Source organism: Plectrocnemia conspersa, unplaced genomic scaffold (genome assembly GCF_051122295.1).
Source record: "Plectrocnemia conspersa isolate PC_06_02 unplaced genomic scaffold, ASM5112229v1 ptg000009l, whole genome shotgun sequence".
In the NCBI taxonomy this organism is placed as follows: Eukaryota; Metazoa; Arthropoda; class Insecta; order Trichoptera; family Polycentropodidae; genus Plectrocnemia; species Plectrocnemia conspersa.
The window spans coordinates 27,316,342-27,343,782 of NW_028277173.1; the positions used below are offsets into that span (position 1 = coordinate 27,316,342).

A 27,441-nucleotide genomic window follows, 5' to 3' on the forward strand; every position below is an offset into this window, starting at 1 on the left:
TGCAAATTCAATAAATCCTTTAAAGCTATTGAGCACGATATTATGAGCGCATAGCGTAAAATAATCCCTTGCAAGCGGAATCGGTACGAGCAATAGCGATTTACTAGATATATATGTAATAATAGATTTATAATATTTAAAAAAAAATATCTATGAACGCACTAGCGCGTTCTGAGGCAAAAAGCGATTTTCATCAGATTGATGATCTATATTTGGCAGTTTTCTGGCATAAAATATGCTCGTGATTTATTTTAAACATAAAATTCGAATTAAAATTTTTTTCAACCCTTAGCTAAAACAATCTATGTTCCTAATTTTAAGTAATCTGATAAGCTCCAGGCGATTTTATAAGCGCAATAATAAGCGCGTAGCACGTAACATATTTTAGTTTAATAAGATTTGGTAAGAGCGAACAACGATATAAAATTAATATTAAATATATAAAAATTAAAATAAAACGACACAAATAAAACTTTTTTGTTTATCGAGTTTTATGAACGCACGAGCGTGCCCCGAAGCAAGAAACTTTTTAATTGTAGAAAATCAAGAAAGAGTTTAGCATGCTTAAATAAACACAGTTCAATTTAAAATTAATTTGTATTTCTGTTTTTACTTAAGCATGCTCAGTTTTATGTTGGTAATATTTTCCTTTTATTTTCACGAATATTTTATACTCATAGATAAATTCATACAGCACATTACGCTGAGGTATTTCACAGGTATTTGCAAAATCAATATTAGGGGAAGGTAATTAATCTGATACATTTTATTTTTAAGTGCTTCTCAAATTAACATCGGACATGCACGAGCTACGTAATTGAAAGCAAATACGGAATTTCCGGTATTTACATAGAATGATTAAATTTCATATTTAAGTCATTTATATCAATAATTAATTAGCGTAAAAATAATTTTCGCGCATGCAAATAATAATTAATGAACAGTTTACTTTAATAATCATCCTCTTTGCAGCTTTTCTTCATATTGTAAGATTGTTTGACCACGTTTAATGATTTTCCCGAGCTTTATTACTTCAAACGAAGCTTTGAGCTTTCGAGCGGACCTTGTAAAGCAGTCCGCCAGTTTTATGAGTCCTTTCGGGTCCCTTTAGTATGACTACTGCATCAGCTCTTTCTCTTATCCCAGGGATAATCAACGACAAGAGTAAATATATTTGACTCGGAATATAACGCGGAATATTGGAAAATGTCAACCGGAAATTTTGCACACACAGATACTCGCTTAATACTGGGTTGAGTATGGCGTTCTAACTTAAACGTTTTCATTAGGATTTATAAGTTCAAACACCATGGATTATAAAATAGCAAGTCACGTAACTTTTCTGTCGCTAGTGGTTTAGTTTAGAGCGTCTTTGAGCGTGTGAGATAAACGCAATTAAAACATATAGTGGTACAGGTCTCTGGATGTTTTTGAATCATTATGAATTCATGCTACGTAGCACCATCGAGATGCCACAAGAGCATACCCAGGATAAACACATTCTCTATCATTACTCTACTCGCTGCTGAAACGTTTAAGATAATATTGTTTTATAATCCTTGTCAGCCGGCGGCGAGCAAGATTTCATGCATATGAGACATTTTGATATGCGTGGAGATGGGCGGTTATGTTACATTTTTTCTTAAAAATAATAATTGCATAGCCTCAGAAGATATATAGTAGATAGGGGCGCAAAAATGCTTAAGTATCATTCTAAATTACAAATGATAGTGTATTTCTAATCTATGATATAAATTATTCAATACCACATGATGTATAAATTATGCAAACAATACTTTAAAGAGCTACTTTGACTATTCAAATAGAAAACTAAATTAAGCAATTAATCAAATTTTTAAATTGCATGGTGGTTTAATTTATAAACCAGACAGTTATACAAAAAAGGGATGAAGAATCAGTAATGGATCTATTAGATTTAGATGTTTTAAAATCGTTAGCATATAATAGAAAGTTTGATTTATTAGTACCTAAATATTATTCGGTCTGATTATTAAATAGCTATGATTTTAATATCACAAATAGTACTATATATATGTAGTTTAAAAAGTATGCATTTTATATATTCTCTACCTCATTTAGCCGTGTCCATTTTCTCTCCCATTACCGACATGCTCTGAGAATCGTATCCACATTCTCATGTATAGACAAGACAGAGAATAAAGCAATATTAGCTGCAGTTAAAACGTGATCCCCGTGATCTGGACCACAGCCAAGGCGATTCCTCGTCTTTGATGACTCGATCTGTTCATGCGGCGAATAACGATCTCCCTGCGGGCCCACTGGACCACATCCTCCGTATCAAGGATTCCTAGTTTTCCCAACTATCTACAGGTAGGGCAAAAAGTATACGGTCCGATATCATATACTATATAATTCACAAAATTGTTTGAACATTCCGATGATATGTAACTTTTATTAAGGAATAGCTTTGATAAGAAGTTTTAGAAACACATTAAATAATCTTACTGGACCTCCAATATTCAGCAGTATTCATATACCGAAAGGTCATATTGCTTATAAAATGTAATTTATAAGATCATAATAGTATGGCAGCCGGTCAAATGAGCGCGGTCATATAAGCGCTGCATTATAAGCGCTGCGTCATAAGAGCGTATACCAAAGTAGCGCTGTAACAAAATAGCGTGCGTCAAATGCGCAGAAAGACATATGAGCGCTTTAAAAAAGAGAGCGCGTCATAAGAGCACAAAAATACTTGGAGAATATCAAGTAATGAATATTTTAGGAATTAGGAATATAAAATATAAGTAAATTGTGGGAAATTTACAAAGAATTAAAATTCACGAAATATAGGCGGTAAAATTAGTATTTTATGTGCCAGAGCATAATGACGATTAAAATGATTAGTAAATGAAAACATTATTATTTATTAATCATTACGTACATACGAAAGTATGGCTCCCCATTTCCATACATACGATATACATCAGTGAGATTAAGATTACTATAAATAATACTGTAAGATTTACAATATTTGACAAAATACCCTTTTTATCTTTAACTAGCTTTGAATATCGCCCCAAAATTTTTAGATAATATAATTTGAAAGATAAAGATCGACATAAAATCTTGTGGTTTTTAAGAAAAATATTAAAAATAATCACTAAAATCGAATAATTATTTTTTTTTGCAAAACAAGCACTACAACATTTTGAAACAATGCTCAATGAAAAAATCAAATCTCCTAAAAAGACTTACCAAACTCCAATTGACAATTATACATTAATTTCAGTGGAAGAAAAAAATTGTAATTTCTTATTAGAAAACCCGATACCTTGGAAATATAAAAATACTGTTATTCCCTAATGATATTTGAAATTAAAACCATATTTGGACATACCAAAATATTTAGGAATTTATTAAAACAGTTTTTAAAAAAATAATTAAATTTATAATAAAAAATGATTACATTAAAAGATAATTTTAAAACTTAAAACTTGTACAAGATTTAATATTGGTAGAAATAATCTTAGCATACTAAATGCTCTTGCTGCACTATCAATCCAGAAAGTATAAAATAAATGAAATTAAAAATTAAAATTAAAATTATATAAAAAAATGTAGAATTTACAATTTTAAAAGGGGACCATATATAAACTTGTTTTAGAAACAATATTTTTATTAGCTTACAAATAATAATAATAAACTAATCTTCCTTAGTAAATTGATTAGTGTTTTTATAAATCGATATATTATTTTATAGTTTCGGGTAAATGGATCTCTTGGTGCAGAGGTATTATATTAGGTTAACAATATTTACTTGGCGCACCATACCAATTAATTGTCATAATATTTAAGATTAAAATAAGCATAATCCATCTTGTTTTAAGTGGTTAGATATCGTTCCTACTACTATTACTGTCACAGTAATAACATTATTATATCGTCATTCTTATTTATATGAATAATTTGTAAAAATAAATCAATATATGTATTTATAAATAAATAAATAGAGACTAATATTATTATTTGAGTTGTCGATAGTTGTCAATCGCTGATTTGAATAGTGTGAGCGAAATAGCGAGCTCTGCTTGCATCTCGCTCTTTTTTCCGTCATACTAAAATCGTTTTTATTTCATAACAGACACAATATTAAGTAAGAATTATGCACAATTAGAGCATATAATCCCATATGATAAAAATATAGATACCCTTCGAAGGAAAAAATGAGTTTAATTGACACCGTAAATTATCGGTGTCAGTTATTGGTCTTAACACCACGCGAAACGACCATATTCTGATTAAAAATTTTACAATAAACTTATTATTGAGTTATTTGCATAAGTTAAAAATTGAATATTACTAAAATGTGTTTACCGGAAGTTTTTTTACCATTAATAAATTAAAATTGGCAAAATTAGCTCAAACACAAAGCCAATAAATGCATTTCAAGTTTTGTCGACGTAAATTTGAATACACTCGGATGTCGACTTACGAGCACAAAGGGTTAACTAGTATATATTCGAAAGACACAGAAAATTCCAAAGACATTATCTTGTCCTTCGGCGTGACGGGTCGTGCGGGGGGAGGGGGGCATCGGCGCGGCGTCTGCAACGACGCTAGCGCCACGCGCCACGCGCCGCGCCGATGCAATAAACACTATTATACACACTACACTAATTTCAATTATACACTGCTTAATTCTAACACATACACTATCACTTTATAATTAAAAACATCGAAAGGGATATTATTATAAACGAAAACACTTATTCGACAAAAATGTAACGAAACAGTTTACGCGACCGATGTCACATAGCTACTGATTTTTTTTTAAATATTTCGAGATGCACAAACAAGTTCGAACGAGTTCAAGGTTATGCTTCATGTTATGTTTATATAAGCCCTAAGGATTAAAATGTCGTGCATCTCAGATTACAAAAAAAAATATTATTTATCAAAGGTTGACAATTTCTCTATTTTTTAAATATTTATCTCTAATTCCAATTATTTGAATGCAAGTTGTCTGTTTATTTTTAGAAAATCTATCTCTCATTCGATTTATTTTAATGAGAGAGTGACACGAAGGTCAGTCACCCTTGTAATAATGTTGACCTTCTAAAAGTATAACGTCGATGATTTCAAGTTTATTTATACATATGAAAAATATTATTTAAATCTAATTTATATGTGCCAAAATTACGAACGTTTCAAATGATGTTCTTCCGTTGAAAATAGTGAAAAAAAAAATATTTGTATTACATTTCGATTATAAGACACAGAAAATTCTAAAGACATTACCTTGTCTTTCGGCGTGACGGGTGGGGTAGTGGGGGTAGTGGGGGCGCATCGGCGCGGCGTCCTTACCGACGCTAGCGCCACGCGCCGCGCCGGTGCAACTGAACACTATTATAAACACTACACTAATTTGAATTATACACTGCTTAATTATAACACATACACTCAATTACACTATCACTTTATAATTAAAAACATCGAAACGGACATTATTATAAAAAAATATGAACGAGAACACTTATTCGAGAAAAATGTAACAAAACAATTTATTCGACTGTTTACGACCGCGGACGCATAGCTACTGGTGTTTTTTTTTTAAATATTTCTAGATGCAACCAGACAATTCAAGGTTATGCTTCATTAAAAATAACAAATGTCATTCACCTCTTTGTCTATTTTTAAAATATTTATCTCTAATTCGAATTATTTTAATGCAAGTTGTTTGTTGTTTTAATGCGAGTGACGCGAAGGTCACCTTGCTGTTGTTGTTGACCTATTTAAAGTATAATGTCGAAGATTTCAAGTTTATTTATATGAAAAATATTATTAAAATCTAATTATAGTTAAAACATTAATTTTGCTGAATTCAACTTAATCATATTGTATAATTATCAAAAAGGGAGTTACTTACGATTTTTTAAATACTAAAATTAAAATTAAAATTATGTCTACGATAATAAGACTTAAAGTAGTAATTGGTGAATCTTTATGATTTTTTTATTAGTCTGATATTTAGTTTTAATGTGTTTTTACTAGAGACCTAAATTTTTCGCGATTACGAATAAACTATTTTTTTGTGAATTTCGTGTTCCTTCCATCAATTTCTTAAGCCGAAGGACCCCAAAATCCAACCGCGATGCTGTGAAAATTGAATACTATATTTTATTTATCGCATATAATTAATATACCTGCCCTATAACTGTACGCATTTATTTCTAGTCGAGTCGACAATTATTTGTCAATTTAATGAATCATTACAGAACAAATCTAATGATAAATTCAAAACCAGCGTTTCATTTTAATAAAAATATATGTATATCGTACGTATGGGGATGGGGAGCCATACTTGAGTATGTACGTAATAATTAATAAATAATAATGTTTTTATTGACTAATCATTTTAATAGTCATTACGCTCTGGCACATAAAATACTAATTTTACCGCCTATATCTCGGGAATTTTTATTTTTTTAAATTTCTCACAATTTACATATATTTTGTATACCTAATTCATAAAATATTCATTACTTGATTTTCTCAAAGTATTTTTGCGCTCTTATGACGTGCTCTCTTTTGTCAAACGCTCATATGGCTGTCTGCGCATTTGACGCACGCTATTTTGTTACAGAGCTACTTTGGTAAACGCTCTTATGACGCAGCGCTTATAATGCAGCGCTCTTTTGACGCACGCCCATTTGTCCGCGCTCATTTGTGACGTTGCCTAATAGTATATAATTGCAATGAATTAAATTATTTTATATATATCTAATTTACAGTTAATACATAAATTCAGATAAACAGTGATTATGGGTCACAGTTTTAAAAATGCAGGAACAAATAGGAAGATTTTTTTTAATTAAAAATAAATATATTACATCTTTATCATACTTATTGATCTTCCCGCACATACGGATTCCTGAGATACCGATTTAAATTAACGGAGCGAGATTTATGGTGGCTCCCTCGAGCGCCGGCGCCCGCTTGCACCGGAAAACACTGACCAAGGTAAATTTTGAATTATGCCAGTGCAAGCTTTCAGTTTTCAGTCTTTGGCGGAAAATGTGAGCGTACGTGAGGTGTTACAAAATTAACTCTTAAATTTGAAAGTGTTCTTTGAGTCAAACAAAACCAATGACCTTTAGAAGTTCCTACATATTCAAGCTTCGCGTTTTTGCGTGTGCATATGTGTATTTAGAGATATCTACTATCTATATTCGGTTAAGCACATGTGATAAGCATTTAAATTATCAACTATATTGCACGCGTAGAATTAACGAGTGTTGTCACGCAAAGGGATATTTTTTATTATAAAAAGCAGTGAACTAAAATTTCGCAGTCAATTTATCGTTAAAAATAATAAAAAATGTAGTTTATAAATGGTACAAACATTTACAAAGACAGTGTGTCTAAAAGATCAAAAAAGGCACGTCAAGTTCAATCGAATGTCATCCGTATTTATATATATATATTTTGATTAAAACGATTCACTACGAATTTTGATAACAAAAGTATTACTTTATCGTTTACGTTAGGTATTTAAAAAAAACTAGACCATGCTTCACTACTAATTAGTAGACTTTTAACCAAAAACGGCGCTGTCGTGATGCTGCGGCATCACGACATCGCCGACAGCATCAAAATAACTTAGTCGGCTTAAGACTATGTTTAGTAATGCATACTATAAATATTTAACGGATTACAATAAAAGTTGACGAAGGTATAATATATCTAATAGAGACTAAATAAAACAAAATGATATTGTATATAATATATATTAAATGATGAGATTAAACAAATTAACAATTAATAAAAAAAAAACATTATTAATAATTTTGCTATCAATCACTGTAAATAATTCTTTAATTACAAAAAAATTATAATATAAAATACTAAGATCTATTTTTGAAAAAATTAATTTTTTTCAACCAAATTGATTATATAATAATGAAAATTTTATCAATGTCAAAAATTTTATACAAATTTCAAAATATATTATCGAATAAAACAAGATTAAACATTTATTCGTAGTTAGCTAAGTTATATGTACTATGTCTTGCGTTTTTCTATGTCTTGGGATTGCGTTTTTCTATGTTTTACTATGTCTTGGGATTTTCAAGTAAATTTAAATTTAAATGACTTCAGGTTATTTAAAATAGTGCTATATAAAAATTTGTTAAATTTGCCTTTCGATGCTCACACGAAAGACATGTATATATATAAAAACTAAACTTTTAACTATAACTATTCTACTATGTAAATGTACTTAAATTTTTCTAAATGTGTACGTATTATATTCATATTTTAATGTATCTAAGTGTAACTGCAGAATGAGTAATTTTTTGCTCATGCTAAATTACTAAAATAAATTCTTAAAAATAAATACTAATCCCAAAGCAACTATTGTCTGTACAGAAACAAACTGTTTCCGCAAAAATCCTTGGACATCACATTACCGCAATACTTTTACAAAGCATTAATGCACTAATTTAAATATGAAAAAAATACGGACCTTTAAAAGTAAGATAAAGAAAAAGCTTTCGCTATGGTGTGGCATGACGGTTTGATTCACAAACCATACAAATATCAAAACGACCTTTGATTATTTTTTACACTTAATGCGCTTATATTGAAGAAGTAAAAGCTATGTTGTTTCATCAAATATTGAATACTTGATACCGCGTAAAATTCCACCAGAAGTTCCTTATGGAAGTTTTCTTGGACCGTTTCTATTTATATTGTATAATTTACGAAATATACCACAAAATTTTTAAAAATAAAGTTTATATATCTACGTTGAAGATACAATAATTTTAATGAGTGCTCACAGTTTTAACTCTATAAACGCCAGCGACTTTTTTATCTCTTTCTAAAAATAAATATAAAATACTTGTTCTACCGATGAATAAATCTAATATTAATAATTAAAAATAAATAATTCATAAATAATTTATTAACTTGTTTTAAGAAATTAATTTAAAAAAAAATAATAATCAACAAATGACGCACCGGTGAGTCGCTGGCAATTATTTTGTTAAGCTAATTGCGAATATAAATATTTTGAAAAATCAAAATTAAAATCAATTTTTATAAAACAGAATTAATTATATTTGCAAACGTAGGCAAATTTTGCCGCCGCTGTAAAGTACAATAAAATGGAAAACTAGCGTTATATACCTAAACTTTAACCTTAAATTTAATAAGCACCATTTGTAATTTTTCTGTAAAGGCTACAAACGCCATTTTCATATTGTTAATATATTTCGCGTAACCACACACTTATTTTATGTATTAGAGACAATTTTTTTAAATAAAAGCAGAAAATGCCAAAGCACATATTATTTTTTAATTTATTGAGAGTTTTTATAAAGCAATGTTTTGATTATTAGAGAAAAAAACACTGGATAAAAACACCCATCGCCCTCAATAGAAGCTAAAATCGCCCAATAATTATTATAAAATAGGAACATAATATAAAACGTGAGTTACAGTTTAAGAAGAAACTAAAAAATATTTTACAATTTATATTTTAAATTGTAACAACAAACGTTTTATATTATATTTTAATTTTTATCATACTGTAACAAATAAAAAAATTGTAAACATAAAAATGGTTTTAAACTAGTAACAAATATATTTTTTTTTGTAAAAATAAATTTCTTATTCAAGTAAAACATATCTTATAAAATGCAGTAGAAGGCATTTTATTATATATTAACTGTAATGAGCTTTATAGAGGTAGGCGAGGATTTAATTTTCTTTCATCAGGTAAGACAGTATAAAGCTCATTAATCCACTGCAGACTTTAAATATAAATCCAATACAATTTATTAAAGTGTGACATTAAAAATATTAATGCAAGCAATATGGATTTTCAGGAATAAATATATGCTTTTTGATAAAATCTATTTTATCTTACTCTACCTATAAATAAGTCTGTATAATGATGTTTTTTTTAATTATGCATAGTGCAAAACGGTAGATGCACTTTTTTTAATAAAACAACATTTACAAAATATGTAAATGAGTAATGCAAGAATACGTGTAAAAGCGATTTGAAAGTTTGTATACATATTTATGATTTGTTAAATATATAATAATATATAAAATATCCTGTTACTATACAATGAATGGATATAATCACGTGCTTTCAAAGTTTGGATAAAAGCATTACATATATCTACCATTCAGTGCGGTACATCAATCATGTTTCAGAAAGACGTGTTTTGCTACTTTTTAAAAACGTTGACCCACGTATGAATATATTCACTATATTACACATTATTACGCAGAAAAAGGGCAACCCTAATCTTCTTTTTCAAGAGGCAGTATATATAAATTTATTACAATATATTAGATATACCATTAAAACCTATATATTACCTATTCTCATAATTATAAATCAAGCTATAAAAGTCAATACGAAACAAGCTAAACGATGCTTACAAATAAAGTAATAAGCTTTAGTTATTTTATGTGAAACTAATAAAAAAAATCCAATGCATAATTAAGTTATGTATATCCTAAGTGATTGGAAAAAAATAATATTACAATGAAACCCGAAATTTCCCATTGATTAACTGTCGAAATCGAGTCGGTACTTAATATTGAAATAATTTATATATGAGTAATTTTATATAAGCTAATTCAATGTATAATTTTTTTAGCTAGGATCCCAGTCTTTTAAATATATTATATAATAATTATGAAAAATACTATAAATGTTTAATGTCATGCCTTAAATTAAAAACTTGAAATATTATAGCTAATTTAGAATTATATGGAACATTTATGCATCAATAATTTAACTTTCAGCTTTAAAAATCAATTGTGAAATAGTTGTTAACATGCTACTTTTATTGCTTAGGTTTGTTCTTTGTTATTTTTATTAATTAGATGTATAGACCATGGTTTTCCAAACTATGTTCCGCGGAACACTGGTGTTCCGCGGATTCAAAATAGGTGTTCCGCGGAGCCTAAATAGATATTTCACAAAGATTTAGAGTAGATTAAAAATATTGTTAGTCTTGCTAATACATAAAAATTGCTCATAAATCTGATAAAAAAGCTTGAAAATATGTGTTAAACATTCAACATTGATGTGTATAAAATCTGGAGGGAAAAGTTTCATAAGTCGGTGTTGTTTTTTTTAATTTTAAAATTTGATCCTATTTAAACAATATTTTTTTGTAAATTAATCACACGATATTAGTGCTTGTTATACGAATTTTATTTATGTGACTAGATATGCTACTAGCAGTCACTGTATTTTGTATAGGCATGCAGTGTTGACTAACAAAATTTCCACAAATTTAAAAAATGTTATGAAGTAGCCGTGAAAATGATAAACTATGTAAAATCTAGACCACTTCAATCCAGATTATTTAAAATTTTGTGCGATGAAATGGGTAGTGAACATGAAGCACTTTTATTACATACTGAAGTGAGATGGCTATCCAGAGGAGAAGTACTATTAAGACTTTATGAACTTCGAAATGAATTATTAGTCTTCTTGAAAGCACAAAATAATTTGCAACATCATTTTATACATTTTTTAACAAATCCTTCCTGGTTGATACATCTGCATATATGGCGGATATTTTTACAAAGTGAAATGATGTTAACTTATAATTACAAGAAAAAAGTATTACGATTTTTAATATGAGAGATAAAATTGAATCTTTTGATAAAAAATTACAATTTCAGATTTTATCGGTTAAATCTAATAATTTTAATTGTTTTCCTGTCTTGGATATGAATGTTTAAATGAATTGAATTTTCAAATAGATAAAAAAGTTTCACAAGTATTTTTAGAACACCTATATTACTTGAAAATAACTCTTTCGGAATATTTTCCGAAAACTAGTAAGGACGATTCCTGGGTTCGGAATCCATTTTCCGTGACAGTAAAACCAGTGGGCTTAAGGGATTATGAGAATTTAGTTAATGACTCTGATTTGAAACAAAAATATCAGCCATTAAATGATTTCTGGGCGAGTCTGACTGAAGAGTTCCCCAAGGTGTCAAAACAAGCTCTGGTTTGTTGACTTGCGTTTTTCACGACGTATTTATGGAAAGTGGGATTTTTTAAAGTATATTGCAACAAAAACAAAATACAGAAATAGACTCCACGCTACGGCAGATATGAAAATACAACTAACCAAAATTGTGCCTGATATAAAAAAAAATGTTATTTAAGAACCCAAAATCATCAGTCATTAAGAGTCTTATTTATTTGTATTTTCATGTTTATTAAATAAATTTAATAACATTTCTTTAATAACATGTTTTATTTTATTATGAATTACCCAGCCTAAAAAATAAGCTAAGTGTTCCGCCAAAATTTTCGGATTTGCCAAGTGTTCCGTCGCTGAAAAAGTTTGGGAAACCCTGGTATAGACTATTAGCTAGTGCACATTAAAAAAATATAATTCTTAGTAATCATTCTCAAATTTTATACGATTTTTTTCGACGAAAAAGTCATGCAATACAAATCTCTAGAGTTGCGTTTGCGCGTATACCTGAGACTAAAAATGATTTGAATTTTAGATCTTACAATTAATTTAATTTTTATTTATATGTACACACCACTGACATTTTTTTTATTTGTACTTAATAAATGGTAAATTTAATCAAAAACAAATATACTCTTAGTGAAAATGTAGTATTATTTCAACCCTTTTCAGAGTTTATCTACCAAAGTCCTTACATATAATTTATAAAGGCAATATTTATATGAAATTTGGGCACACGAGTGTGAATGCCAAAATAAGTTTAATTCAACTTAAACCTCGTAGGTACTATGAACAAATAACGTAGTATTTTCAAGAAGTAGAAAGTTTCCTCACTTATGGTTAGATCGTGATCGTTGTACGATATACAGAATCGACGCTCTTAAAATTTATATTGTTTATACATGAAGATACATATTTTCGTATACGCATCTGTTTCATACGTGAATTTTGCGTCTGAATTTAAAAATAACTTCTACATATATTATATATTCACTGTAGAAAATCCCTTACATACGTTAACAATTATTCACAATTATGCAAACCGTAAGAAAGTTTATAATATATGTATATATGATTTTAATTTGATTTTATATTACGTATTTTTTTATATAAGTTAATTAGATACTGCATAATTTTATATGATCTGTTTTAATTTATTGGCACTGAAAATGCATCATACAAAATTTTATATATGTATGATATATAATCAAAGACAAAATGAAATGTGAGATGTGCTTTCAATTGAACATAAAGCACATACCATTAAAATTAATCAACTAAATAAAATAAAATAAAATTTGCTTAAAAATATTACTTTTGTAAAAGTAAGCATTTTAACAACCTTACATGTTTTGCGGTTATTTTTAAAAATTTGATTTATCTCATATATTTCGGCATTTATCGTACCTTTCAAATCTATATATATATATATATATAAACCGTTTGTCTGTTTATGACATAAAATACATATTCTTTGAACTCATACCAATAATAAATATATAGCAGAAATTATATAATTAAAAAAAATCAGTTTATTAAGTAATATATTTTCTAAATACTGGAAATGTGGGTCATTTTTTTATTTTTTTATTTCAGCAACCTTTAGTAATATATATATAAATTTCTGATAAGGAAAAAGTCACCCTTTGGTGTATTTTTTCGATTAGCGCTTAAACGCTCTTCATAGAATTTGTGTTAACGTCATTTGCTTTATACGAATAAAATTCCAAGAGCTGCTTAGTATTCCGCGTATGTTATTTAGAACGTACACATGGACTCGTGAAGAGGTAAACTTAATATATTCTTTAGAAATTTGGTGCATGTGGCGAATGCTCCACACCACGTGAATTAGAAGACGCACGAATGGTTTCATCCTTCTCAGATTTTAAAATCAAAGAAAGGGCCTTTTTAACATGCAAGAAGAGAGAACCCTTTCTCATGTATTTTGCACACGTATGTGAGATGTAAACAGTATTTGAGAAGCGAGTAAATACTGAAGAGAAGCTAGTATCCAAAATTTATGAAAATAAATACATAGGTATGTCATAGATGTAGACGTAAATAAAAAAGTGGCACTGTACAATATTTATTTCAATAAAGTCTTGTTATACTATATATACTAAATTTTTTAAAACTTTCTAAGAAAAATATTATTATTCATTATAATAGTACACTTATTTTTTAGAGATTAATTAATAAATCTAGATTACTATTATGAACTTTATAGTGAAAAACGCAATATTTTTGGTATTATAAAATTTGTATCGTTAATTATGTAAAATAAAAAAATATAACAATGTACTTTAACTCATTTCTCAAAAATACAATGAGAATGTCTAATTTATATGTATTACCTTTTGCTTGTTTTAGCTAATTTTCTGCAAAAAAATTTTAGTAAAAATATAGAAACACCCACTTTTTGGCTTATTTAAATGCCATATATGTCTCATTGTATTGCTTTGCTGTCACACTACTTATTTATTTTCCATCGTTAGTTAAATAGGCATAATTAAAAAATACATATTTTTTCTTTTAAAATGTCTCATGGTTGTACATTCTTGGAAGCTAAGCAACTCTTCTGTTATTTATATTAATAAATTTAATAATAAAACAAATATTTATAATTTAATACAGCTGCTACAATATCATACTTATATATCTTTATCTATATTCTAAAATAATAATCGGTCTCGCGAGGCCGGATTGTTTGTTAAATGAAAAAAATCTGCGGGCGTAACAAAAGTTTTTTTGCCTCAAATTTAATAATAGCCCTAAAAATAAAACACCCACAATAATTTCGTAGGTGGTGAAATGCTCAAATCTCAGCCTCGTTAGGCCTGGCAGATGAAATGTTGCTTCTGACAGGTGAATTGTAGTCGAGGGAGAGCCGCATAATCCCTAGCTGAGTTCAAAGGGAAGCGAAACACCCGCGAGCGTTTAGCGCGAATTAATACAATAATCTCTCCGCGACACTTAAGCCACCGTCATTGTCTTTAAATAAAATTTTATAGAAAGTCATAAATAAAGATTATGGCGGAAACTTATTTGAAATGTATATTAAGAGGTAGTTATACCCTCAGATTCGCTAATGACTCGGAACGTAACTGAACGCCGCTGGAATACTGGATAATTTAACTGATGATCAACGGCTTAAAAATCTCGGTTGATGGTCTCCGGCATTACTAACCGATTAGAGACGGAAGTTAGATAGAGGTGCGAAACGGTCACGTATATAATAAATCAGCGGATCTACAAGATTCCCGTTACAATGCAATACGACCTTAGACAATGCCCATCAAGCGAACCTATTTCGCCGTTCTAAGAAGCGACTGCAACGATTGTCTGGATGATCGCTGCATAGTTGCGATTAATCAGCAAGCTTTGCAGCCCTCGATACTTATGAGGAAAATGCAGTCACGAGCAGCAACTCGCAGACTCTGGTGGACACTCAAAAATACCAGCAAACAAGATACGATCATAGACTCATACATCCCGCCGCCAGCTTCTCCACCACAACTCGGAGAATATACTGTCGCTGTCATACCAATCAGAACTCTGAGGATCGTCTACTGACATCATCCCTGCGCCAGCTACTCCACCACCGCTCGGAAAAAACATCTCGCCATTTATCGTCTGTCGCAACATATGTAAATATAATGTAATAAAACTCTGACTAGACTACACCCTGAGTCTTACTGACTACGAAATCACACCTTCTAAGGCTCTTAAACCATCTTTAAAAAAGTACAAATATTAACCTTTAAATAAATTTGAAAAATAAACAATATTTTTATTATTTAATAACATCTACAAAGTTGCAAAAACAGGTTTTCGACCAAGTTTGTTTTTGTATGGCAAAGTTTAATTGCGATTTAGTATTTAGAGACCATATCGAGTCTGCCCTTGATATTCTCAACGCCTAATATATTATTAAAGAGCTTGAGATTGAGTACAGACGGACAATCATATTTATGTCAGATTTACGAGGACCGTCGTAAATTTGGTAAATTTGTGGACAGATTGGTAGAAGACAATTTATTCGAAGCGGTTAGTTCTGGTCGGAATTGTTAATACAATATATAATATAATGAAGTATACAATAAACCTTTAGTGACACTTACACCGCCGCCAGTGTCATTATATAACATTGCGTAGAAAGTCATAAATAAAGATTATGGCTAAAGCGCACGCGAGACGAGCCGAGTAATTATTTCGAAGGTAAACTAAGGAGTGATTATACGCTCGGATTCGCTAATAGCACGGAACGGAACGGAACGCTAAAGCACCAGATCAATTTTATTGACGATCGAAGGGACTATATGAAACTCGAGTCAAAGTTTCTTCGAGCGCTTGGACGAACACGACGAATATCGGCAAAAGTTTTCAATAATGGACGAGGTTATACAGACTGGAGAGTTTGCAGTGAGTGAAATTATTACTGCCATTGAGAAGAGAAGCGCAGTTTTAAAGTTGTGGGAATACTTAAACAAAGGTAAGTAAACAAAAATGATATATAAGTTACTAATGACATATAAGTTGTGAACTGAAATGACAAATATATTAGAGTTCAACAAATTATATAATACATATATAATATCATCAAGGTTTCAAAATATAAACTTTTGACTTAATATAATATATTCCATACACCACATTTCTTTATGTAACTTTTATCTGTATTTAAATAGAACCGATACATTTAGGAAAATGACAAAAATTCAATTATAATATTGTTAATGTGGTTTATAATAATAATATCATGTTATGAATATTTGAGAATTTCCTCTCACCTGAGCGAATTAATTTAAAGTGTAAAATATAACACCCACACGAACGCAAACAGTGTCGCGAAAATTCGCTTTTTAAAGGGAAAAGCCACCGTAAAATTGGATTGTAAACCGTTTCTGTGGCGTAGATGAGTCTCGATACACGTATCTTGCGGGGAAAATCGAATTACGAACTCATTATATGGAAACATCTGTGTCTCGAGCTGGTAATCTGCTCACATCGGTGTTGCAACGAGAAAATGGCACAACCGATTTAAAAATTTTCATTAAAATATATATAAATTTAACAGAAACATATTATTAACAATATATTAAAATATTTAAACAATATAACCTGTTTAAAAATAATTTATATTAGGTAAATCAGTAATGAAACAGATTTATGTAATATTGTACTAGAGACATCTATTTAATAATATTAAAAATATAATATATTTAGATGTAGCGACACCTATAGATCTAAATAAATATACAATAGGTTAGCAAAGCTTAGAACCATTTTATAAGAAATATAGTTACAAATAATGCTTATAGATGTCTCTCTAACACAATTAAAAAATATTATTATTAACTATTTTTAAATAATTGCTTAAAATATAAATATTTGCTTTAGTTAAAAGTAGCAATTCTATAAAAAATTTTAATATATTGCTAAAATTTTTTTTAAAAGCTATAGACATCTGTAGTCTATTTATTTAACTAATTTAAATATATTAATATATTTTATACCGACATTTAACATCATATTATTAGAAATAAAATGTTTTTTAATTTCCATATCCATAAATTAATCTAAGATTAAATTATTATTTTTTTATAATATTGTAATCTTGAAAATTTTAATTTTAAATATTTAAATTTTCAAGGGTTGGACCAAGTAATTCTAAGGGTTGAATATTAAATATTCAAATTATACCTCACGCATTAATTTGCCATATTGAATTTAATCTAAAAAATAACCAAGCTTAAATGAAAAATATGATTAATTAAAATATATTAAAAAAAATTACGACCGTCGCGATACCTATAATTAATTTCACTTAAAACTTAATGAAATATTAAGTCTTAATAATATTTTTTTAACAAAAAAAATTGATCATATATGTTACTAACTATCAGAGACATTGATGATGTATAAAAATATTTAAAACATGTCGATAAGCATTGCTTTCTATATGTACTATGTACAATAAGTGTCGATAAATCGACTTTAATAATAATATTACTAAAAAACACTTACCTTTGATGAAGTCCACAGCCATCTCCAATCCATATGTGTCCTTATCGCAGTCGTCTAGGATGTGGGCTCCCAGTGTGACATTGGGCATGAATTCAGGATCCAAATTAAGCCGGTCGAGGGTATACAACATGGCTTCTAAAGCCTGGATACCGCCCTGTGGCATTATTGGCCCACATGTGACACTATCTTCCCGGGAGTGGACCTGAAAGAGAAAAATAATCAGAGGCAAATTTGATACGTAACATGACTATCTTATATTATTGGTAATTAATTGAAAATTATGTTTGTAGCATGTTTTTTTAATGTGAAATACTAGTTGACTAATTTTATCGAAGAGTTAGATTTAAATTAAAATGTTATGTTACGTTGAAAGTATTTTATATCTTGAACCTTGCTTAGTGAAAACATAAAATATAAGTCTTAAGCCACATGAGAAGAAATTGTTATCTTAGATTTCATTATATGTATAAAAGTCTTTCAATGAAAATAGCAGTCGTCAGCCATTTTATAACAATTATACATTTAAAATGTATTTCTGTTTTTAATTTGATATTTATTCTTAGAAATGGACTCCTCAAAGAAAAGAAACGTAATTCTCAAAATGTGTGGAAAGAATAATATTTACAGGAATAATGTTTTATGTTTGAAATGTAAAGATACTACAGCTGTTTTCAATGATTATAAATAAAATAGACACTTTTAATCGTAAAATTGTCAATTAAAGAGATAACAATTCAATGGAAAAATTATAAAATAATTTACAGAAACAACAAGAGATATTAAAGAAATTGAATTCTACGAATTCTGACAAATTAAATGCTAGTTACTATATTTTATCTACAATTTCAAGTGCTAATAAATTGTGAATTTATATTTTAATTTATTAAAATACAATTTTAGTTTTCATATATATATATATGTATGTCTTTGTGTAAGCAACGAATGGCAACTTTAACAAAAAAATTATAGCACTATTTTGAAGCACCTGAAGTGATTTTAATTTAAATTTGCTAATAAATCGTAATTTTTTTCCTCTCAAACGTTTTTATATTATTGTATTATTAATAGGAAAATCTGACATATAGTGTTTTTATTATTCCCTAGATATTCATTTTCTGAAATTATAAATATAATTAAAAAATATTTGCTTGAGGCACTAATTAAGATTAAATAATAAAAGTTATGATGATTTTAAAAAAAATAAAAAAATAATTTAATTAATTTGCCCCCTTCGTAAAAAAATAATAGTATGTTACTGATTCAGCCAATCACCCCCCGAATATTTTTTGACTATAACTTTGATCCACATCGGTCCAATAAATAATCAATCCGGCCTGCCCTCTTAAACAATTGCTCACCCCTGCTATAACATATATAATATAAACTCGGCAAATTTTAAAATAATGAGTTCCGCACATCGTTATTTCTAAGGGTTAAGCCGTAACAATACTCTAAATTGCTACATCAACTTTGTTAAGAAATAAAAATAAAGCAACTGGAATGCTTACAAAAGTTTCAGGCGATCCATTAGTTAATAGACGTTCCTTCAGAACACACATTAGGTGTTGTGTTTACTAACAATTGTCGGTGCAGCTTTGTTTTTTTTTTACTTCTATTTTTAATTAAAAAAAAAACACATATTACTGTACTAAAATAAGTTCACCAAAACACTAATGTCTATGACTTTTTTTGTAAGCAACCTATGTCAAGTTATTAACCCTAAAATATATGGTTGAAATTATCTTTGCTAATGTATCACACGAAACGCTGTGAATATTATAGGGCAATTTAGCAAATGTATGCTTTGAAATAATCAACTTCCTGTCAGTCTTAAAGTTACTGTAATTTTCATCATCAATATCAGGTAAATAAATTGCGAGAATATGGCAGATACAGCCTGTCTTTAATAAAGTGAAATTTTCGGTTATATTATTAATCTAATTTTAATAAGATTTACTTCATTAGACATTAGATTTGATTATTTTAAATATTAAAAAATATTTTAGAGTAGATATAATAAAATTATACAAGAAGCACTTAAACAAAGGTTAAAATAATCCGTGCGAAAGTGTTATCTTGTTTTCAAACGATAAAGCTTATTTTAATTGAGAAAAGGAAATTTAACTGTGCGGTTACTGGTTTTTATTGAAAAACTTTTCAGACGTATTCGATTCATGGATTAAAATTGCATTTTGTCTGATCTTACTTCTGTGAAAGCTTTATTTAAATTTTAATACAAAGAACTTTGAAAAGTATAATCCCTTGAAAGAAAATTTAATGTATTAGAATGATACGCATGAAACACAAGTATACTTTGATTATATATATATATATATAATACATATTTTATCAAACTTTTTTAAAGCAAATATTAGTCGTAAATTTAAATTAAACTTTAATATATTATAGTTTACTTAATAAAGAAAAAAAATCAGAAAACCTTGACAAATAAAAAAACAGTTCTGCGACATGAATTTATTATGCGTAATTTAGTAAGAGATCCTATTAAGTTTTATTTTTTTAATAACCCATCAGAATGACAATTTTTCAAATCCACTTTAAAAACCCACCAGAGTCGTTTTAATAGATGACAAGTTCGGAAATTAAAGAGGAAATGAAGCGCAAGTCTTCGTCAAAAATATGTAAACGTAAATACAATTTTTAAAGCGGTTCTCAAATTAAAAACTCGATGTATATATTTATTTTAGCTATTCCATAATTAGATTATTCTGTGTGACATATTTAGAATATGAAACGCGTCGTAAAAGTTTTCAATACATTATTGTGTAAAAGTTGAGAGAACTGAATCCCGTCAAAACTGAAAAGTTTCGTTTCGCGAGTGTTCTCAACGTTCATAATAACATTTCAACTGAATTTCCTTTTAAAATTACCATTATGTAATATATTTTATTAAAAATTATTATTAATTGTTCTACTTTATTTAAATATTAGGGTTGCTATGATATTTTTTTTATTATTATAGATCCTCTTAGTATTTTAACGTAATCTCTACCATGCGTGTAATTTTCGTCATTCGGCACACACGCGATGAAAATAAAAGATAAAATCCCTAACAACTGGCTTAATAGTTTTCCGCAGGATTTTTCCGTCATTTCCGCGTTTAATTGACCGTAACAATCTAGGCACGTAAGTGTCGACTTCACAGTTTCCCCGATAAAGATTAAGTTTATATGCCATTAACTGATCAGAAAGTTGTAAGGAAAAAGTCGCAAAACCAAAAGGTAAAAGTCTTAAATTTTAAGCGAATTTTAATCACTTCGAAAAGCAATTTTGCTCTTATCTAATTGAATATAACCATGACTCAATTAAGCGAATGTACACTAAAGATAATCGCTTCGTCCCGTGTTTTCTTCGAGAGGAACAGTTTTCGTCTGAGAGGAAAACTTGCAATATTAAACGTGCGTGGCTGTTTGCCTTCAAAGTTGTAAAACACAAAACGTGACCTAAGCGTAAGTTGAAAATTGTGGAGGGTAGATCGCAAAGAAATAGCAACTATAAAAGCCTACGCGATTTTGTATATACATATGTATAGTTAAGCTTTAGCAATGAAGATAGGCGGACTCGTAATTCCAGCGTCACTCCTTAATATATTTTAATTGTATTGTTTCCGATTGGCATTTTCAGGTGTGAACAAAAAGTCCGAAGCGAAGTCTTAAACTGTCTTTGATAACAAAATAAAAGTGATATTTCACCAGCTTTTATCCCATCGTATTAGGAGCAAATTACAGTTAATAGAAAATACATTTTATTACATTGCATAAAAACAGTTTTATGCTTGCACTACACTCTCTGGAAGTTGTCCGAACCGAAGTTCAACTGAAGTCACAACGGGCGTGAATGACGTACACACGGCGGCTGCTGTCATGTACAACTGGCATATTTGCGCGCGATCGAAAAATGTGCCAAATAATCGCAATTTTTAAATTGTCATCTTAATAAAATTATGCTACTAATAATTATAAAATTTTGTGTGGGTACTCACCAATACAATATCAGTGAAACCTTTTCGGTCGTAAATATTCAATTTACGCAAAATCTTTGTCGGCTTTTGCAAAATGCCATAAGGCATAAAAATGATACTTCAGAATACGAACACCACATCTGTGACTATCCTAGAATTTGTTGCTATCGATTCTAAATAAGAATTCGTTATGGTGTGACATTTATATAAACCGATCTAGGAAAATATTCGAAACGATTTTTTAACAAAATCAAGTGCCACTAATTATTTTTTAATTATTTAATTTTATATGAAAAAAAATATAATAACGATATCTGTTAGAATAATATACTATCAAAAATATAATTAATCCCTTTTGGTGCCCTAAAATATTCAAAGATGTCAGTAAGAGTCTGTTGAAGTCCCTGATAAGCACGTGGTATTATAACTTGACCACGTGACCACGATGCAGCGCTCGACGTGCGTGTTAACCATAAGACGCCTACGCGCATACTAAAATTGAACCAAGCTACTCGTTCTATCTCAGTTTGCGAAAAACCATATCATTATCTCTCTCACTCTCGTCACTTACCACGCGAGAGAGCGAAAGGGGAAGTATCTCACCGCTCGCGCTCGAAAGAGCAGCTCCAACTTCGGTCCGTTTGGTGACAATGTTCGGAAGCGCTCGAAGCTGGCCAAGTCGACTAAATTACCCCCACTTTACCTTCCGAGAGATTTTTAGACCGAACTCGACCGTAGTAAGCCCGAAGTAACCCACTATATTCTCCGTCCTTGGCCAACCTTGGCCAACTTCCAGAGAGTGTAGTGCAGGCATTACAGCTTCTAGTGAATTGCATAAATATATAAATATATACAGACAAAAATAACTCCAAATTTGTTATTTAATTGCGTTGAATGCCTTCTTTTTTTTATATTATTTTATTTAAATCTGATCATCATGATCACTATTCAAACAATTTTTATTTTAAAATTTCACATATATACAAATACAATACATCAGCTTAAGCATGTTCATATCTAAACACACACTCTTGTATCGTTTATATACGCATTGTTTGGACATAACATCCTCAAAAAAATACTTATTCACAACTGCGCAGCTTCACCACATCTTAAGAAATACATAGAGAGTGAAGCCAGAAAGCAGATTATGTGGACGCGAAGACTCATCGTGGACTTAGAGACTTGGAGCCAAAGAAAACACGGTGAGTTAAATTACCACCTCACATAGACACTCACTGGACACGGTTGCTTCGGAACTTACATACACAGAATAGGTAAGGAAGCATCCAGGCGAGAGTCACCACTGCTTCTAAGACGAACCCGAAGACGCTGCCCACACGCTCTTTAACTGCTCAGCACGGACAGAGGAAAGAAGCAACCTAGGAGAAGAACATATCTCGTCGGAGGACATGGTCTCATCTATGGTGAAAGATGCATATTCATGGTCAGCTTCGTAGCAATTTGTATCGTGCGTGATGTCTGCCAAGAAACGGGACTAGCGAATCAGAAGAAGCACTTTAAGACCTGACAAAGATCTTAAGGTCAGCTAAGACGTCTAAGAGCTTAAAGGTCAAGCAGCTGCCTCTCTTAAGCATTGCGTAGGAGAAGGGAGTTTAGTGGGTAAGAATCCCTCACAATTATTGGGCGTATGGCTAGCAATTGAAGTGTACATAATTGACAATAGAACCAGCAAAAGGTAAGTTCAAGCGAAAATAAATAGTGTGCCATATTGTTTTATTACACTTTTTCCGGCGTAATTTAGCGTCTTTGTATAATGACCTACGTCGGCGAGCTTTTTAAAATCGTACGCGTTTGTGTTTCGGAATTATGCTATTGAATCTGCACGGTTTTAAAAAAATTGTATTGTATTGTACAATTTGTCAATTAGTATATGGTTTCCTAATGTGTTGACTTAACATGGAATCTACAGCACAGCAAAATTTAATACATATCAAGATAAAAATAATTTAATTTTAACTATATTGACATTTATACATATTTATAATAGGGTTTGCTTATTATATTTTTATCTTTATACAATAAACCTCATCTCAAATTCATATATGTTACGTATACTATGGCAGCCTTATTATATCAGGTAAACATTACGTCCTGGAATTTGAGATATAATAGTCATGACAGGACCTTTTTCATGCTTGCAATTTTAAATACCAAGTCTAAAATTAAATTTTCGCGGAAAAGCTTTTCGAAGAGTTGTAAAATCCACGTTATTAACACACATCATAGAATTTTACATGATATATATTTTTTAGTATTTGATTAATCGATAAACTATCACAAATATGGACAAGTCACTCACCATCATTAATCCGCCGAGAATAATGTCACCCTCGACGACAGAAGCAAGCTTAACAGGCCATATAGCCTCGTTTTCTTCACTCCCATTCACAACAATGCTCCTCAACGTCGAAGAACCTAGATCCAAAGTCGGAAACGGTCCTGTCGAAACTTCTATCGTGACAACATCCGAAGTGGACGACAAAGGACTTGGGGATTCATCTTCAAACAACGTACCCCCGGTTGGTCGATACCCTTCGGTGACATTGTCTCCATAATCCAAGAATTCCATCGACGAATTAGCCAATACGGCTTCTTTAGATGACACATTCGAACAACTATCGCATTTGAGAGGATCATTCAAGTACAGATTTTCAACTTTCAAGGTAGATCTTAGATCTTTATCGTCAGAATACGTTTGGATCTGATCTGGTATCTGAGTCGTTGTTGATTTATATTGGACATGTTTAGCTATTGGTATATCACCCTTGCTAATCTTATTCTTTTTAATTAAAGAAGTTAGATCCATAGGCGTGAATAGCGTACTCAGATTCTTACTAGATTTAGTCCTTGCTGTTTCATACTCGTCTGTCACGGACGGATCTCTTTTATACTTAATAGTTGATTTTTCATCTTTCAAATTAGTTACAGGATCTACTGTTGATATTTCCGTGGAAGACGACTTTTCTTCATCTTCCATCGTGCCATTTTCGAAGTTGTCGATGATAGAAAAATTCGTTAGGGTATCGTCGTTGAAATAAAATCTGGTAAGATTGCCACTCTCGTCCAGCTGACTGCTGATTGTAGATGAGTTGATTTCATTTTGATGCGCTTTTGCGTTGCACAGGATCGAAAATATGATCGAAAAGGATAAAGCTATTAAATAATAACCCAACGGGTTATTCTGAGTCCTCGGAGGTTTTTTCAACCGGCGATACGTGGGTCTTTGGGGCATTTTATTCAATTTTCATTGTAAAAGGCGCGTCACACCATTGATCATCTTTCAAATCTGTAACAAAAAAAATATTTATATTAAAAATTATAATTTACTTTAGCTAAAAAAGTAAAGTACATCATATCGATCAACATTTTTTGACACATAAACAATCTTATTTTTATTTTGTTGAGAAACCACTACTTTGATTTAATAATTTTAATCGTATAACATTTTTAAAAATTATTTATTTTAGAAATATCTTATAAATTATCTCGCTCGCACCTAAACTGTTGCTACTTATGATTTTGCACTCTCATTCACTTTACCTTTAACTGCATAGTGTTATCAATTGACAACAAATCAATTATTACTCTATGCAGTTTGTATAAAATAAGTCAGTTCAAGAGCTATTTAATCATTATACATAGTTGAGAAAGAGATGAAAAGTTTGTGTTTACGCCTCAACTATTAGCTTTAAAGCACACTATACGGATATACGTTCAATATACTTATCATTACTCCTGTTTATATTTTTAATAAATTTATTGAAATTAAAATCATTATAATTTTTTTATATCAAACGTATATCCGTTTCGTGTGCTTTAGAAATAATAGTAGGAACGTGAACCCAAACTTGCCATCCATTTCTCAATTAAGAATTATGATGAAATTGATAGCTCTCAAACTGACTGTGTCATTACAAATAAAGTATTGAAATGTTTTTAAGCACTTGTCATATATTTTACTAAAAATGATTAGGTTCAAGTAGCGTTAAAAAGTTAAAACATCAACATCAATAAAATTAAAATAATAAGCACTGCGACATCGAGACTGAACACTTGAAGTTTGAGCGAAATCATTTTGTATGATGAATCAAAAATATGCTAAAAGCATATGATTTGTCCTTGTTTCATACTTCACCAGCTTATCTTTATATATAGAGAGATAAGTTAAAGAAGATTTGCTTTTTGTGTTTTGTCTATTTATGTGTTGCACAAAATATATAAAAATTTCAAAGGACATATTTATAAGCTCAGACTCTAGATCGATATCCTAGTAATCAAGTGTAATAAAGAATTTTAGTTCATAATTATTTATATTTGAAATTTGATTATTTTTTATACCTGATAAAAGTTATTATTCTACAGTGACTAATAAATAAATGTGTAGACAACAACTTAAAAAATAAAATTGAATTAAGTATATTTTAACGATTTCATAACAAGAAAAAGTTGCTCGTTTCTATGAATGAAATCACAATAATAAAATGTAATTATATGTAATATAATAAAAGCAATGCTGGTTCAAAATTCAATACAATTTTGTGATTTTATAATAACGAGATGCTTTTGTGTACCATAAAAAAGCAATAAACATACATATATAATCATGAGCACTGAAGCAATATTTATTTATTAAAAATTGAGATAAAAATGTGTACTTAATTAATTTGTATACATTTTTTATTATGAAATTAATAATATTATGATAAAATTTATACATCTAATAACATTTGCTATAAAGGCTTAAAAACTCTTTAATCAATGCCATATTTAATTTAATTCATGGTTTTATAAGATTTTCTGGCTTACAAAAAAGCTAATAACGAGAATAAATTTAAGAGCTCTTAATAAAGGTAGGTACATAAATTTGCATATTTAAAAGAATTTCGAAAGTATAGGTAAATTAAATTATTTTTATTTTATATAATCGCTTTAAGCTTATAATATAGGCTCAGTTGGTTAATAAATTATTATAATAGGAAATTATTTCTTTTTACAATCTTAGTTAATAAGATATTTTTTATTAAGCTCTTAAGTATAAAGTGCATTTTATGACAATAAACAGTACAAAGAGTATGTTTTAAACTACAAAGCTTTAATTAGTAACTCGCGTTACTCTTAATTGTATCATTATTACAAACATTCGTGCGTAACTGCGCCGTTACGTTAACGTTTTAACCGTTCAACATTTGCATAATTTTGCTGAATTTTGGCGAGGTGTTTAAAGTTTTGATTATAATTGCACATGATTGTGGAAAAGTGTCAAATATAAATTTAAAATATTTACATAATCCTCTTTCCTCATATGCTAAGGTTAGGACTTAAGTCTAATATATAATACAAATAATTTATATTTATAAATATGATCAAATATGTAAATATATATTATATATAGCATATAAA

The 27,441-nt window shown here is 29.5% G+C and overlaps 1 protein-coding gene across 5 annotated transcripts in view; it reads right to left on the minus strand.

Moving 5' to 3' along the window:
• LOC148232495 (metabotropic glutamate receptor 2-like) overlaps positions 1-27,441 on the minus strand; it is a 671,990-nt gene that overhangs the window by 298,924 nt on the left and 345,625 nt on the right. For all 5 annotated transcript variants that reach the window (XM_088191656.1, XM_088191652.1, XM_088191653.1 and 2 more), the window contains 2 exons: positions 24,341-25,327; positions 18,036-18,237 (listed from right to left, as the gene is read on the minus strand). In XM_088191656.1, the coding sequence (XP_088047782.1) occupies positions 18,036-18,237; positions 24,341-25,273 (1,135 nt within the window). In that variant the 5' untranslated portion in view covers positions 25,274-25,327. The remainder of the gene's footprint in view (positions 1-18,035; positions 18,238-24,340; positions 25,328-27,441) is intronic.